Below are 12,448 nucleotides of genomic sequence, written 5' to 3'. Positions count from 1 at the left end.
TAAGTTCAATTAGGGAGTCACCACCACATTTAGGAAGTCAGAGAGGAGTGTCCTTTCCTCCACATGTTGGTGCCATTCTCCCGCCCCATTTTAGTTCAACAATTTATAACAATAAAGCACATTATTTCCCACACAAACTTATACTACTTTTACTCTGAAGACTTTTAAGGGTCTAAGTTACCATTAAAGTTAGAACGTGCTCCTTAAAATACCTACTCATACACTTACTCAAAGACTGCAACTTTGTGTTTTTCTCAAAAAGAGAATTTTCACATTGAAACATGATATGAGTTTAGTGAAACTTAAAAAAGGGAAAGGGTGTCTACATGCATAAAGTCATCATCGAACTCAGCCTTAAATTTATTTTTATTTTTTTTTATTTTTTGAAATTTTATTGGTTCATAAAACGGGAGAATTAGACAACAAAGCAAAAACTACACATTTTATTGACTCGATAATTAAGACTTATACTGTTAAGGTGGGAAATTCCTCCCCCACACTTAAAACTGACATTGACCTCAATGGAAATAAATAAAAATAAAAATAAAAGAAAAGGAAAGACACTACCTAGCAGATCAATCGTCATCTGGGGGCATCCCATGATGCTGAATCATCCATATATCCTTGCCAAAATTTTTCTTCTTTTGTCTTTGGGACATGCCACCTATCCTTGCCAACTCTGACTGATCTTTTTATTTCTTAAACAAAAAATAAACATAAAAATAAGGTCAATAAATAAAAACTGTGGGTTGCCTCCCACGCAGCGCTTCATTTAACGTCGGTAACTCGACGCCTTACTCAGCTTTCAGGGTTTTGTTAAGGCGTAACAAACGCCTTTCTCAACATCCTCCCAGAGGTGTAATGTTTTAACCTCTGGCCATTCACAGTAAATGGGCCGGTGGATTCACTCCACACTTCGATTGCGCCAGACGGCATAACTTTTTTCACTTGAAATGACCCGGACCAACGAGAGCGGAGCTTCCCAGGGAATAATTTCAACCTGGAGTTAAACAGTAACACAAGCTCCCCCTCTTTAAATTCTCTCCTGATTAGACGCCTGTCATGCCATTTTTTTGTTCTTTCTTTGTAAATCTTGGCATTCTCGTAGGCGTCTAATCTCAGCTCTTCTAACTCATTCAACTCTAATACCCTTTTTCCCCCGGCGGCTTTGTAATCCATGTTAAGGGCTTTAATAGCCCAATAGGCTTTATGCTCAAGTTCCACCGGAAGATGGCAAGACTTCCCATAGACTAGTTTGAAAGGTGTAGTCTCAATAGGCGTCTTGTAGGCAGTTCTATAAGCCCAGAGTGCATCATCAAGCTTGGCGGCCCAGTCCTTCCTAGAAGTTGAGATAGTTTTCTCAAGGATGGACTTAATTTCTCGGTTAGAGACTTCCACTTGGCCGCTTGTTTGTGGATGATACGGGGTTGCGACTCTGTGCTTCACTCCATACTTCTGAAGCAAATTTTCAAATTGCCTCGAGATGAAGTGAGATCCACCATCACTTATGACCAGCCTTGGGACTCCGAATCTAGGGAAGATTATTTTCTTAAACATTTTAATCACAACTCATGTATCATTGGTAGGAGAGGCGATGGCCTCGATCCATTTTGACACATAGTCCACTGCGACGAGTATGTATTGGTTTCCCATGGAGGACGGGAAGGGTTCCATGAAGTCAATGCCCCACACATCGAAGATTTCGACCTCTAGGATATTCTTAAGTGGCATATCATGCCTTTTGGAGATGTTCCCGGTGCGCTGGCACTGGTCACAACTTGCAACGAACGCGTGGACATCCTTAAAGATATTAGGCCAGTAGAGTCCTGCTTGGAGGATCTTGTAAGCCGTTTTGGATGTGCTGGCGTGCCCACCATAGGGGGACGCATGACAATGGGTAAGAACACTCTCGACCTCTTCCTCTGGAATGCAACGACGGAAGATACCGTCTGCGCCTCGCTTGAAAAGGAGGGGCTCATCCCAGTAATATTGCTTTAGATCATTGAAGAACTTTTTCTTCCGCTGATAGTCCATGTCTGGGGGTAGGACCCCAGCGGCAAGGTAGTTGACGAAGTCAGCATACCAAGGTGCCACAGTCTTTACGGACGCTATCAGCCTATCATCAGGGAAAGAGTCATCCAAAGGTAACTCCTCTCGCTTGAGGTCACTCAACCTAGACAAATGGCCTGCTACCACATTCTCTGTTCCTTTTTTATCACGAATCTCAAGATCAAACTCTTGTAGTAGCAGAATCCATCGAATCAACCTGGGCTTTGCGTCTTTCTTGCTCAACAGATACCTTATGGCGGCATGGTCAGTGTAGACAATAATTTTCGAACCTACCAAGTAAGATCGAAATTTGTCAATAGCATAGACAATGGCCAGAAGCTCTTTCTCAGTAGTAGCATAATTTATTTGAGCTTCATCTAAGGTTCTGCTGGCATAATAAATCGCATGCATCTTTTTATCCTTCCGTTGTCCTAAGACAGCACCTACTGCATAATCGCTCGCATCGCACATAATCTCAAAGGGAAGACTCCAATCTAGAGGTTGCATTATAGGTGCGGAGATTAGTGCTTGCTTGAGCTTATGGAAAGACTCAAGGCATTGTTCATCAAAGATGAACTCTGCGTCCTTCATGAGCAAGCCTGTAAGAGGCTTAGTTATCTTAGAGAAATCCTTAATGAAACGCCGGTAAAAACCAGCATGACCTAGAAAGCTTCGAACTTCTTTCACTGTTGTGGGAGGTGTTAGCCTCTCAATCACTTCGATCTTTGCTCTGTCAACCTCTATTCCTCGTTCTGACACTACGTGTCCGAGGACTATGCCTTCCTTTACCATGAAATGACATTTTTCCCAGTTCAGCACTAGGTTGACTTTTACACATCTCTCCAGAACTTTGTCCAAATTACTCAGACAACCGTCAAAGTTTGGCCCGCATACTGAAAAGTCATCCATGAAGACTTCCATAATGTCCTCTAGGAAATCTCCAAAGATTGCCATCATGCATCTCTGAAAGGTGGCAGGCGCATTGCATAGCCCGAAAGGCATTCGTCGATAGGCAAATGTTCCATAAGGGCATGTGAAGGTCGTCTTTTCTTGGTCACTCGGGTGGATAAGGATCTGAAAGAATCCCGAGTAACCATCAAGATAGCAAAAATGGGAATGCTTAGCTAGGCGCTCAAGCATTTGGTCTATGAACGGGAGAGGGAAGTGGTCGTTCCTTGTGGCCTTGTTCAATTTCCTGTAGTCAATACACATACGCCATCCAGTGGTTGTACGTGTGGCCACAGACTCTCCCATTTCATTCTTCACCACTGTCATCCCTCCTTTCTTTGGTACTACATGAACTGGACTCACCCACTTACTGTCAGAGATGGGGTATATCACCCCGGCATCCAGAAGCTTCAGTACTTCTTTTTTACCAACCTCACTCATGTTCGGGTTCAACCTTCTTTGATGTTCTCTAGATGGTTTATAGTCCTCTTCAAATAAAATTTTATGCATACAAATTGAAGGGCTAATACCTTTGAGGTCATCAATTGAGTACCCTATAGCTTCCGGGTATTTTCTTAATACAACAAGTAATTTCTCAGTTTCACCCTCTCCTAAGTCGGCACTCACAATGACTGGTCGGTTAGGTCCTAGAAATTCATACCTAAGGTTTTTAGGTAACTCTTTCATTTCGACTTTCGGCTGCTCTTGAGTCGGAGCAGGAAGAAGGGTGAGGCATTTATTTTGATAAACCGGATTTACATCCAATTCTTCTTGATGGGGACTTGCCTCTTCTACCTCAGTTTCAGTCAAGGACACGTCCATTCCCTTAGTGGGAGGTGGTCCTGACGCATGCTCCTTAATGCATTCATCAATTATATCAACTAAGCAAGCCGTGTCGTTAATGGAGGGGTTTTTCATGAATTTAGACAGGATGAACTCGATCTTTTCATCCCCGACCTCAAAGGTAAGTTTTCCTTTCTTTACATCTATGATAGCACCAGCCGTAGCTAGGAAAGGTCTGCCTAAGAGGATTAGGATAAACGAGTCTTCAGTGATGTCCATTACCACAAAGTCGGTGGGAATGTACAACTGGCCGATTCTCAACGGTACATCCTCCAGTATTCCTACCGGGTACTTGATAGATCGATCAGCTAGTTGTAGAGACATCCTGGTCGGTTTTAGCTCTCCTAGGTTGAGTCTCTTGCAGATGGAAAGGGGCATAAGACTCACACTAGCACCCAAATCACAGAGCGCTTTATCGATGACGTAGTTACCAATAACGCAGGGAATTGAAAAACTCCCTGGATCTTTTAATTTGGGTGGCATCTTATTCTGGATGATAGCGCTACACTCTTTGGTGAGTGCTACTGTATCATCGTCATTGATTTTTCTCTTATTTGTCAAAATTTCTTTTAGAAACTTGGCATAAGAGAGCATTTGACTAATTGCCTCTGTGAAAGGGATATTTACTTGGAGCTTCTTCAAGAGCTCCATGAATTTCTTAAACTGACCCTCACTCTTTGACTTAGCAAGTCTCTGAGGAAATGGGATCGGAGGTTTGTAGGGAGGTGGAGGTACATAGGGTTTCTCTTTTTCTTCCTCCACTCCCTCCTTTCTCTCTAAGATTTCCTCACTTTCAGTAGGCACCGACTCTTTCACAGCACCTTCCCTCTCACTAGGGTTCCCTAAATCTTTTCCACTACGCAAGGTAACAGCATTCAGCTCCCCTTTTAGATTTGGTTGAGGTTGCGCAGGGAAAGTTCCTGAAGGTGCAGCTGCTCGTTGTTGGGCCACTTGTGCAATTTGCGTTTCCAACATTTTGTTATGGGTGGCCAACGTGTCAACCTTAGATGCAAGCTGCTTAATCATTTCATTCGTGTGAATGTTTTGATTCAGGAACTCCTTGTTTTGTTGGGACTGTGACATGACGAAATTTTCCATCATCAGTTCTAGGTTAGACTTTTGAGGAGTAACAGGGGCTCCTCTTTGACCTTGGAAACCAGGGGGTGCAATGGGTGCAAGATTTTGCGCATAAGTGGGATTGTTATTTTTATATGGTAAGTTAGGATTTCTTTGTCCATACGGGTTCCCATGCGCGTAGTTTGCCTGGTCCGGAGCGACTAACAGATGACACTCAGTAGGGGTGTGTCCAAGTGTCCCGCAAATCTCACAGTTAGGGGCCACAGCGGCCACGGGTGCAGGTGGAGTGATGGTTAGACTATCTATCTTTTTATATAGCGCATCAACTTTAGCGCTCAGATGATCAAAACTGCTAACCTCATACATCCCTGCCTTGGGCTGACCTTTTTCAGCTAGAGCGCGTTCGCTCCCCCATTGGTAATGGTTCTGGGCCATATCCTCGATCAGGCCTCAAGCCTCAGCAAACGGCTTGTTCATTAGAGCTCCTCCTGCAGCGGCATCTATAGTCATCCTTGTGTTATAGAGGAGACCATTGTAAAAGGTATGGATGATCAGCCACTTTTCCAACCCATGATGCGGGCAAGCTCTCAAAAGATCCTTGTATCTCTCCCACGCTTCAAAGAGCGACTCTCCGTCTTTCTGCCTAAAGCAAGTAATTAGCTTCCTCAACTGTGCCGTTTTGCTCGGCGGGAAATACCTAGCGAGGAACGCCTTTTTTAATTCATTCCATGTCGTTATGGAATTTGACGGCAGGGAATTAAGCCATGCGCTGGCTCTGTCCCTGAGGGAGAAAGGGAATAAACGTAAACGAATGGCTTCAGGGTCGACGCCATTCACTTTCAGCGTCTCAGCGAACCTCACAAAGGTAGCAAGGTGCAAGTTCGGGTCCTCCGTTGGGTTTCCGGAGAACTGATTTTGCTGAATTATCTGCACTAAGGAGGGTTTGAGCTCGAAGTTATTCGCCGCAATGGCAGGGCGAACAATGCTCGTATGAGGCTCCTCCTCAGAGGGCACATCGAAATCCTTCAGTGGCCGGTTATCGTTGTTGTTGTCGCCCATTTCTGATTGAGTCTCAGACTGCGACGGGGTATCGAATAACAATCGGCGCCTAGCTCGAAAGTAGCGCTCAATTTCGTCAACGTAGCTGACTAGATTTTCGGCACTTCGGGTTTTTCGCATGCAAAGTTTTTTTTTTTTTTTAAAAAAATAAAATAAATAAATAAATAAATAAAAGGGCCTTAGTCTAAACGGTGTAACAACGGAGTAGCGATATTGCCAAAAATTGGTCCCCGGCAACGGCGCCAAAAACTTGACAGGGATGCAAGTGTACGGCTATGTCGGTTTTAGTATAAAAAGTATCGTATCCACAGAGACCAATTTAACAAGTACCGAAGTTCGTTGTTACTGTGTTTATCTAAGGCGAAGTCAAAATATTTTGGAATTTGCACGGAATAAAAAAAACTTTAATTAATTAATGGACGAGTAGAGGCCAAAACGACGGTTACCGTCAACTTCCGTCACTCAAGTAAATTGTTGCGCCAATTAAATGGTAACGAGAGAATTAAAACTTCTTGTAGAATTTTTCGAACAAGAGACAACGTTTGCTTTCGCAACACGTTGACGGAGTTTTTAGACGCGTAAAACACCTACTTTCGTAGCGTATAATTACAGGCCTAAAAATTCTTTTTTTCTAAATTCAATAAACTCTTAATTAAAGGAAAAGAAATGCTTTCGCTTTAACCTTTTCGATTAAAAACTTGATATTTTTCTATGTTGGATATCGTTTTCGCTCTTTCGATGCGTAAACGATATCTCTGTGTCTCTACTTTCGTAGTACACTTTTAACAATTTCAAGACAGAATTTTTCAAAACAATTGTTTAAATTCTCGTTACACTAGAAGAAGCGCGTAATTTACTTGAGTTCCGTCGGTACGACGGAACCTCGTTTTGGACTCAAATAAAACTACTCACACATAGTTATATTGAACATACAACGTGTTAATTTATTCATACTAAAAGCAAATAATTAAGCTAAAGTGCAAACAAGAGGAAATCTAAATTAAGCTAAAGTGCAAAAGTTGTTTTTCTTCTTCTGAAATTGTGAAAACTTAGAAGCTAAAAACTGGATGCTAAAAACGTCCTCCTTTTCTGATCAGCTGCACTCCTTTTATATCATTGAATTTGCAACTGGATTACTCAAACTTGCTCCCCAAGATGTGGGAAAGGATTGGGATAAAAGCTGATTTCTTTTGCAGGAAACTAGGAAATCTGTAGCGTGATTTTCTTTCTTGCTGATCTCAATTGGCTGTGACATCAGCATGATGTCATTAGCTGCGGATGGGCTGACCGTAGTAGTTCAATTTTCTCTTTTCACCTCCTTCTTGATTCTTTTACCTTTGACACCCTTGTTACCTGAAACACAACAAAATACTAGGCAGAAGACATACAAAACACAATAAACGACCCTAAAATAAATAAAAATTAAACTATTTAGACAATGTATTTTGCGTGTTATCACACATGCACACACATCACATGGATACTTTAGATGTATGTTTAGGGAATGTATGCTTTAGATGTATGCTTAGGAATCACGATACTGAGAAAAATTCTCTTTTCAAAAAATGTGAACAACTTCATTCAAATATTTTTCCAAAGAAACCTTGGGATCAAAATCCCATTGAATTTTCCCTTTTATTTTCTTAACAAATGATAAAACAATTGCTAAATACTTAGACCTTTTTGCAAAATAACTAATCACACCTCACATTTTCCAAAATCCTATGCCCTTGAGGCCTCTCTCTCTTACTCTTCAAAAATCCCATTTTCAAAATTAAAATCAACCAACGAAAACAAAAACATTTTTTTTTGGAAGAGAACTACATGGAGTTTGATCCCTTAAAAGGGTATGTAGGCAAGAAGTCAAAACTTCTCCAAGTCCAATAAAACAAAAATCCAAACACATTCTTCTCCCTCCAATTCTTAACCTAGCAAACTCTTAGGTGTAAATAACATTTTTCAAATAGCATTTAAAAATAAAGCGGTGCGTAGAAAGTAAAGACGGTTCCTATAGGATACTATAGTCGTTATGGGTGCCTAACACCTTCCTATAACGAAAACAACTCCCGGACCTCGATTCTCAAGGGTTTTTTCTTATTTTTCCCTTCCCAAGAAAAAATGAGATATCAAAGATTAAAAAGGTTCAAACTTAATCAATGTTTTACACCCAAAAAACCAAGATAAAACAGCTGGCGACTCCGCTGGGGGGATTCCAGAGTTACGCCTAGTCTTTATTTTCACGCTTGCGCTTTTGTTTTTACTTGATTCTTTTATTTGCTTTCTTATGTGAATAAATGTTTAAATTCTTGCAAACGTGTGGAGGTGAGAATATTAAAGCCCTACAGCCGGGCTGAGTGAACTTAGGATTTAGGGGGGATATAATCGACAATTCATTCCGAGGGTTGCCTCGTGTATTGGATTATGCTATCAATCCCACATAGCTGAGGCATTTTGGGGGTGATGTTGTCGACGCGTGTTGTCGCGTTTAGGCACTTTGCTTCCAATTGTTCTATGACGCTATGGACCGTAGATAACCGAACCCATCTATGGCCATTTTCTAGGATGTAGTGCGGAGGCTAAACCAAGTGTTTGTCTCGAGTTTTAGTCGTCACGCGATACTACACTCAAGTTAGACCTTCTTACGGATAAACATGGAGCGAGTGTTTGTCTCGTGGCACCATGGTATACGTAGGAGAGGTTGCGACTTGGGAACCTTTTGTAGAACCCGTTTACTATTACCCAAAGCTCTAGTATCACCGGACACCGTGTCCACCCATGGCTCCTTGACTTTAAACCTTAACCCACCATGTTCTCTCCGTACTTGAATGTGATCATGCATACATGCATACATGCATAAACTTTTTTCCATGCATTTATCAAAGGGCTTAGACAAATTGAATTTGTAAACATTGCAGGAATGGGGAAGACTAAGTCCTACAAGTTCATGAAGGTTGATTTGGCTAGTTTGAGAGATTTGGCACTCAAGGTCAAGGATCCGACTGGTTTCCGACGTCGTTACGGGGACTTACTTACTCTTCTCCGGACTAATATGGATGAGAAGCTTGTACACACTCTAGTGCAGTTTTATGATCGGGATTATCGGTGCTTCACTTTTCCCGACTTTCAGTTGGTGCCCACACTCGAGGCTTATTCTTGCTTGACGGATCTATCTATTGCCAAGGGGACACCTTTCACGGGTCTTGAGCATCCCCCTACTCCTTTGGTTATTGCCCGTGATCTCTATCTCAAGACCTCCGATGTTTCCAAGAATCTTGTCACTAAGGCTCACATCCGAGGATTCACTTCGAAGTATCTACTTGAGAAAGCCAATCTCAAAACCACTTGTCAGGACACTCTTGAGGCTATTCTTGCACTACTCATCTATGGGCTTATCCTCTTTCCAAATCATGGTGACTTCGTGGATATGAATGCTATTATGATCTTCTGCTCCAAGAATCTAGTTCCTACTTTGTTGGCTGACACATACCATGCTATTCTCCTCTACAGGTGGTTTATTTCGCACCTTCCGAAGTCTTTCCATGATAATCCAAAGAATTGGACTATTTCACAGCGGATTATGGCTCTCACCCCTAACGAAGTAGTTTTGCTCACTCCCGCTGCTAGAGTCAAAGAAATTATCTTCGGTAGTGGAAAGTTTCTTAATGTACCTCTTCTTGGTACCCGGGGTGGAATCAACTATAACCCGGAGCTCGCCTTGCGACAATTTGGTTTCCCGATGAAAGAGAAGCCTATCTATCTTGCTACATCTCCTTATTTCTTCCATTACTCTAATGCTCCTACAGGAATAAGAGAAGGTTTCATAGAGGCTTGGTCCAAGATTCGGAAGAAAGATGTGAAGCATATGGGTGTGAGATCCGGTATTGCTCATGAGGCATATACTCAATGGGTAATAAACTAGGCTGAGAAGATTGGCATGCCTTACCCCGGCATGAGATATGTGTCCGCATCTATTCCAACCATGCCTTTGCCTCTACCTCTGCCTACTCAGGAGATGTATCAGGAGCATCTGGCTATGGAGAGCCGAGAGAAGCATCAGTGGAAGACTAGATACTATGAGGCTGAGAATCTGATCATGACTTTGGATGGAAAAGATGAACAGAAGACTCATGAGGTTTTGACGTTGAAGAGGGAGTTGGCTAAGGCTAGAAAAGAAATTAAAGAAAAGGATAAGTTGCTTATGAGGGATTCCAAGAGGGCTAGGGGTGCCCGTGACTTCTATACCCGATATTGCAGCTACGAGTCTGAGTCTGAGTCTGAGGATGATCCTTCCACTTCCTATGCTTGAGGATTTCTGTTTCTTGTTGTTGTTTCCAGTTGTTGTTTATGTTGTTTTACATTTCCAAGTCTATGCCTTGGCTTAGCATTTCAAAGGGAATTATCTTGTAAGACCTTGTGATGTTTGCGTGTTTCGTCTGGTTATGATGTTTCAATTGTTTAGTAATATTTACAAATTTCTAATTTGTCTAAAACCCTTCGATAACAGAAAAAAGAGTCTTTTTTGCATATGCATTTACACATTTCATGCATCATATGCATTCATTGGTCACAAAAAACTTCCCTTGTGCTCATTACCTCCTGGTTCTTCTGCCGCAGTCCGAAAGGTGGCTCGTGCTTGTAAGGTTTTCCAACCAACCAGAGTTCATCAAACAAGATTATATAGAAGGAGACGCATGGCTAATTTTGAAGAAGAGAATGCTCAGCTCCGTGCCGAATTGGCTGCTATGAAAGAAGACTTGGTCAAGGCTCATGACGCTATGTCTACTCTGATGGCTACACAAGAACAACCGGCCACGTCTATCACAGCTACTACTGAAATGATTCCATCCATCCCATTGTCCACAATGGCTTCTGATGCTCGGTTTGTTATGCCCAATGGGCGCCCTTATGGACTCTCAGCTTTATATGCTCCTAACACTGCAGCCGGTATTTCTGGTATTGCCCATCAAGGACAGATTCCTGCAACAACCTTTGCTCCTACAAATACCTCTATGCCTCAAGTGACTACTGTTGTTACCGATCCTGTTGTGCATACTGTACAATAGGTAATCGATGTTGACACTCCGCGTGGACAGGACCCTATAATGGAGGCTATGAAAGAACAGTTAAGAGAGCTAGCTGGAGAGCTCCTTGAGGTCAAAGCTAGCCGGGGGAACGATGTTTCTGCTAAGGCTCGTGATCTATGCCTGGTATCCCGATTTGAGATTCCTAAGAAGTTCAAAGTGCCAGATTTTGACAAGTACAATGGATCTTCTTGTCCACATAGCCATGTCATTCGGTACGTCCGGAAGATGGCCAACTACGCAGACAATGATGCCCTAATGATCCACTGCTTCCAAGACAGCCTGACAGAAGATGCGGCAGACTGGTACACTGGTTTGAGTAAAGACAATATCCATACTTTTGAGGAACTCGCTGCTGCTTTTGAAAATCATTATGAGTTTAACACCCGCTTGAAGCCGAATAGGGATTCTCTTAAATCTTTGTCTCAGAAGTCAGAAGAAACTTTCCTTGAATATGCTCAGAGATGGAGAGGGGCAGCTTCCCGTATTTCTCCTCAGCTTGATGAGGAAGAACTGACACAAACATTCCTGAAAACTTTGAAGAAGGAATATGTTGAAAGGATGATAGTCTCTGCACCAAATAATTTCTCCGACATGGTTACTATGGGAACTCGTCTAGAGGATGCTGTCAGAGAAGGCATCATTGTTCTTGAAAAAGGTGAGCCCTCAGCTAGTGCGCCAAAGAAGTATGGTAACGGCCACCATAAGAAGAAGGAGTCCGAGGTAGGGATGGTATCCGGCAACCAGTCTACAGCTGTTGTCGCTCCTATTAATGCTGCTCAGTTACCTCTACTCTACCTATATATGCAGTACTCTCAACATCCTTTCTTCCCATCATTCTACCAGCAATATCCTCTGCCACCGGGTCAACCACCAGTACCCGTTAATGCCATTGCTCAACAGGTACAACAGCAGCCTCCTGCTCAACAGCAACCTCCGCAACAACAGGGCCCTCGGCCCATGCCTTATTTTCCACAAATACCAATGCGGTATGCTAATCTGCTCCCAACTCTACTTGCTAAAGGACATTGCGTCACCAGACCAGGCAAGCCTCCGCCTACGCCTTTGCCTCCCAGGTTTCGACATGATCTCCAATGTGAATTCCATCAGGGCGCTCAAGGCCATGATGTTGAAGGTTGCTATGCTCTGAAGTACGTTGTAAAAGATCTAATAGACAGGGGACAGTTGACTTTCAAAAATAGTGTCTCGCACGTTCTTGACAATCCACTTCCAAACCATGCGGCTGTTAACATGATTGAGGCTTTCGAAGGAGTCTGTGCTCTTGATAAGATTGAAACATCTCGGATTCCTCGAGAGGCTCCCACTTTAGATGTCCGTAATGTTGCTACTCCTTTGGTGCCGCTACATGTCAAGCTTTGCAAAGCTTCCTT

The 12,448-nt window shown here is 42.6% G+C and overlaps 1 protein-coding gene and 1 non-coding gene across 2 annotated transcripts; one reads left to right on the top strand and one right to left on the bottom strand.

Annotated features, from left to right (window-relative positions):
* Positions 1-359: 359 nt before the first annotated feature.
* On the bottom strand, positions 360-6,891 carry LOC146946944 (uncharacterized). The gene has a single exon (XM_085744734.1). The coding sequence runs from the start codon at positions 5,350-5,352 to the stop codon at positions 1,570-1,572; it is 3,783 nt and encodes a 1,260-aa protein (XP_085600860.1). The 5' UTR covers positions 5,353-6,891; the 3' UTR covers positions 360-1,569.
* On the top strand, positions 5,483-5,588 carry LOC146946945 (small nucleolar RNA R71). Its single transcript, XR_015029508.1, has one exon. It is a non-coding gene; the product is annotated as a small nucleolar RNA R71 (small nucleolar RNA).
* Positions 6,892-12,448: the final 5,557 nt, after the last annotated feature.

This window comes from Medicago sativa, chromosome 2 (genome assembly GCF_051527215.1).
Source record: "Medicago sativa cultivar Bolivia chromosome 2, Bolivia_mono, whole genome shotgun sequence".
NCBI lineage: Eukaryota > Viridiplantae > Streptophyta > Magnoliopsida > Fabales > Fabaceae > Medicago > Medicago sativa.
Note: the sequence above shows the minus strand (reverse complement) of the source record. Positions and strands in the feature narration are given on the sequence as shown.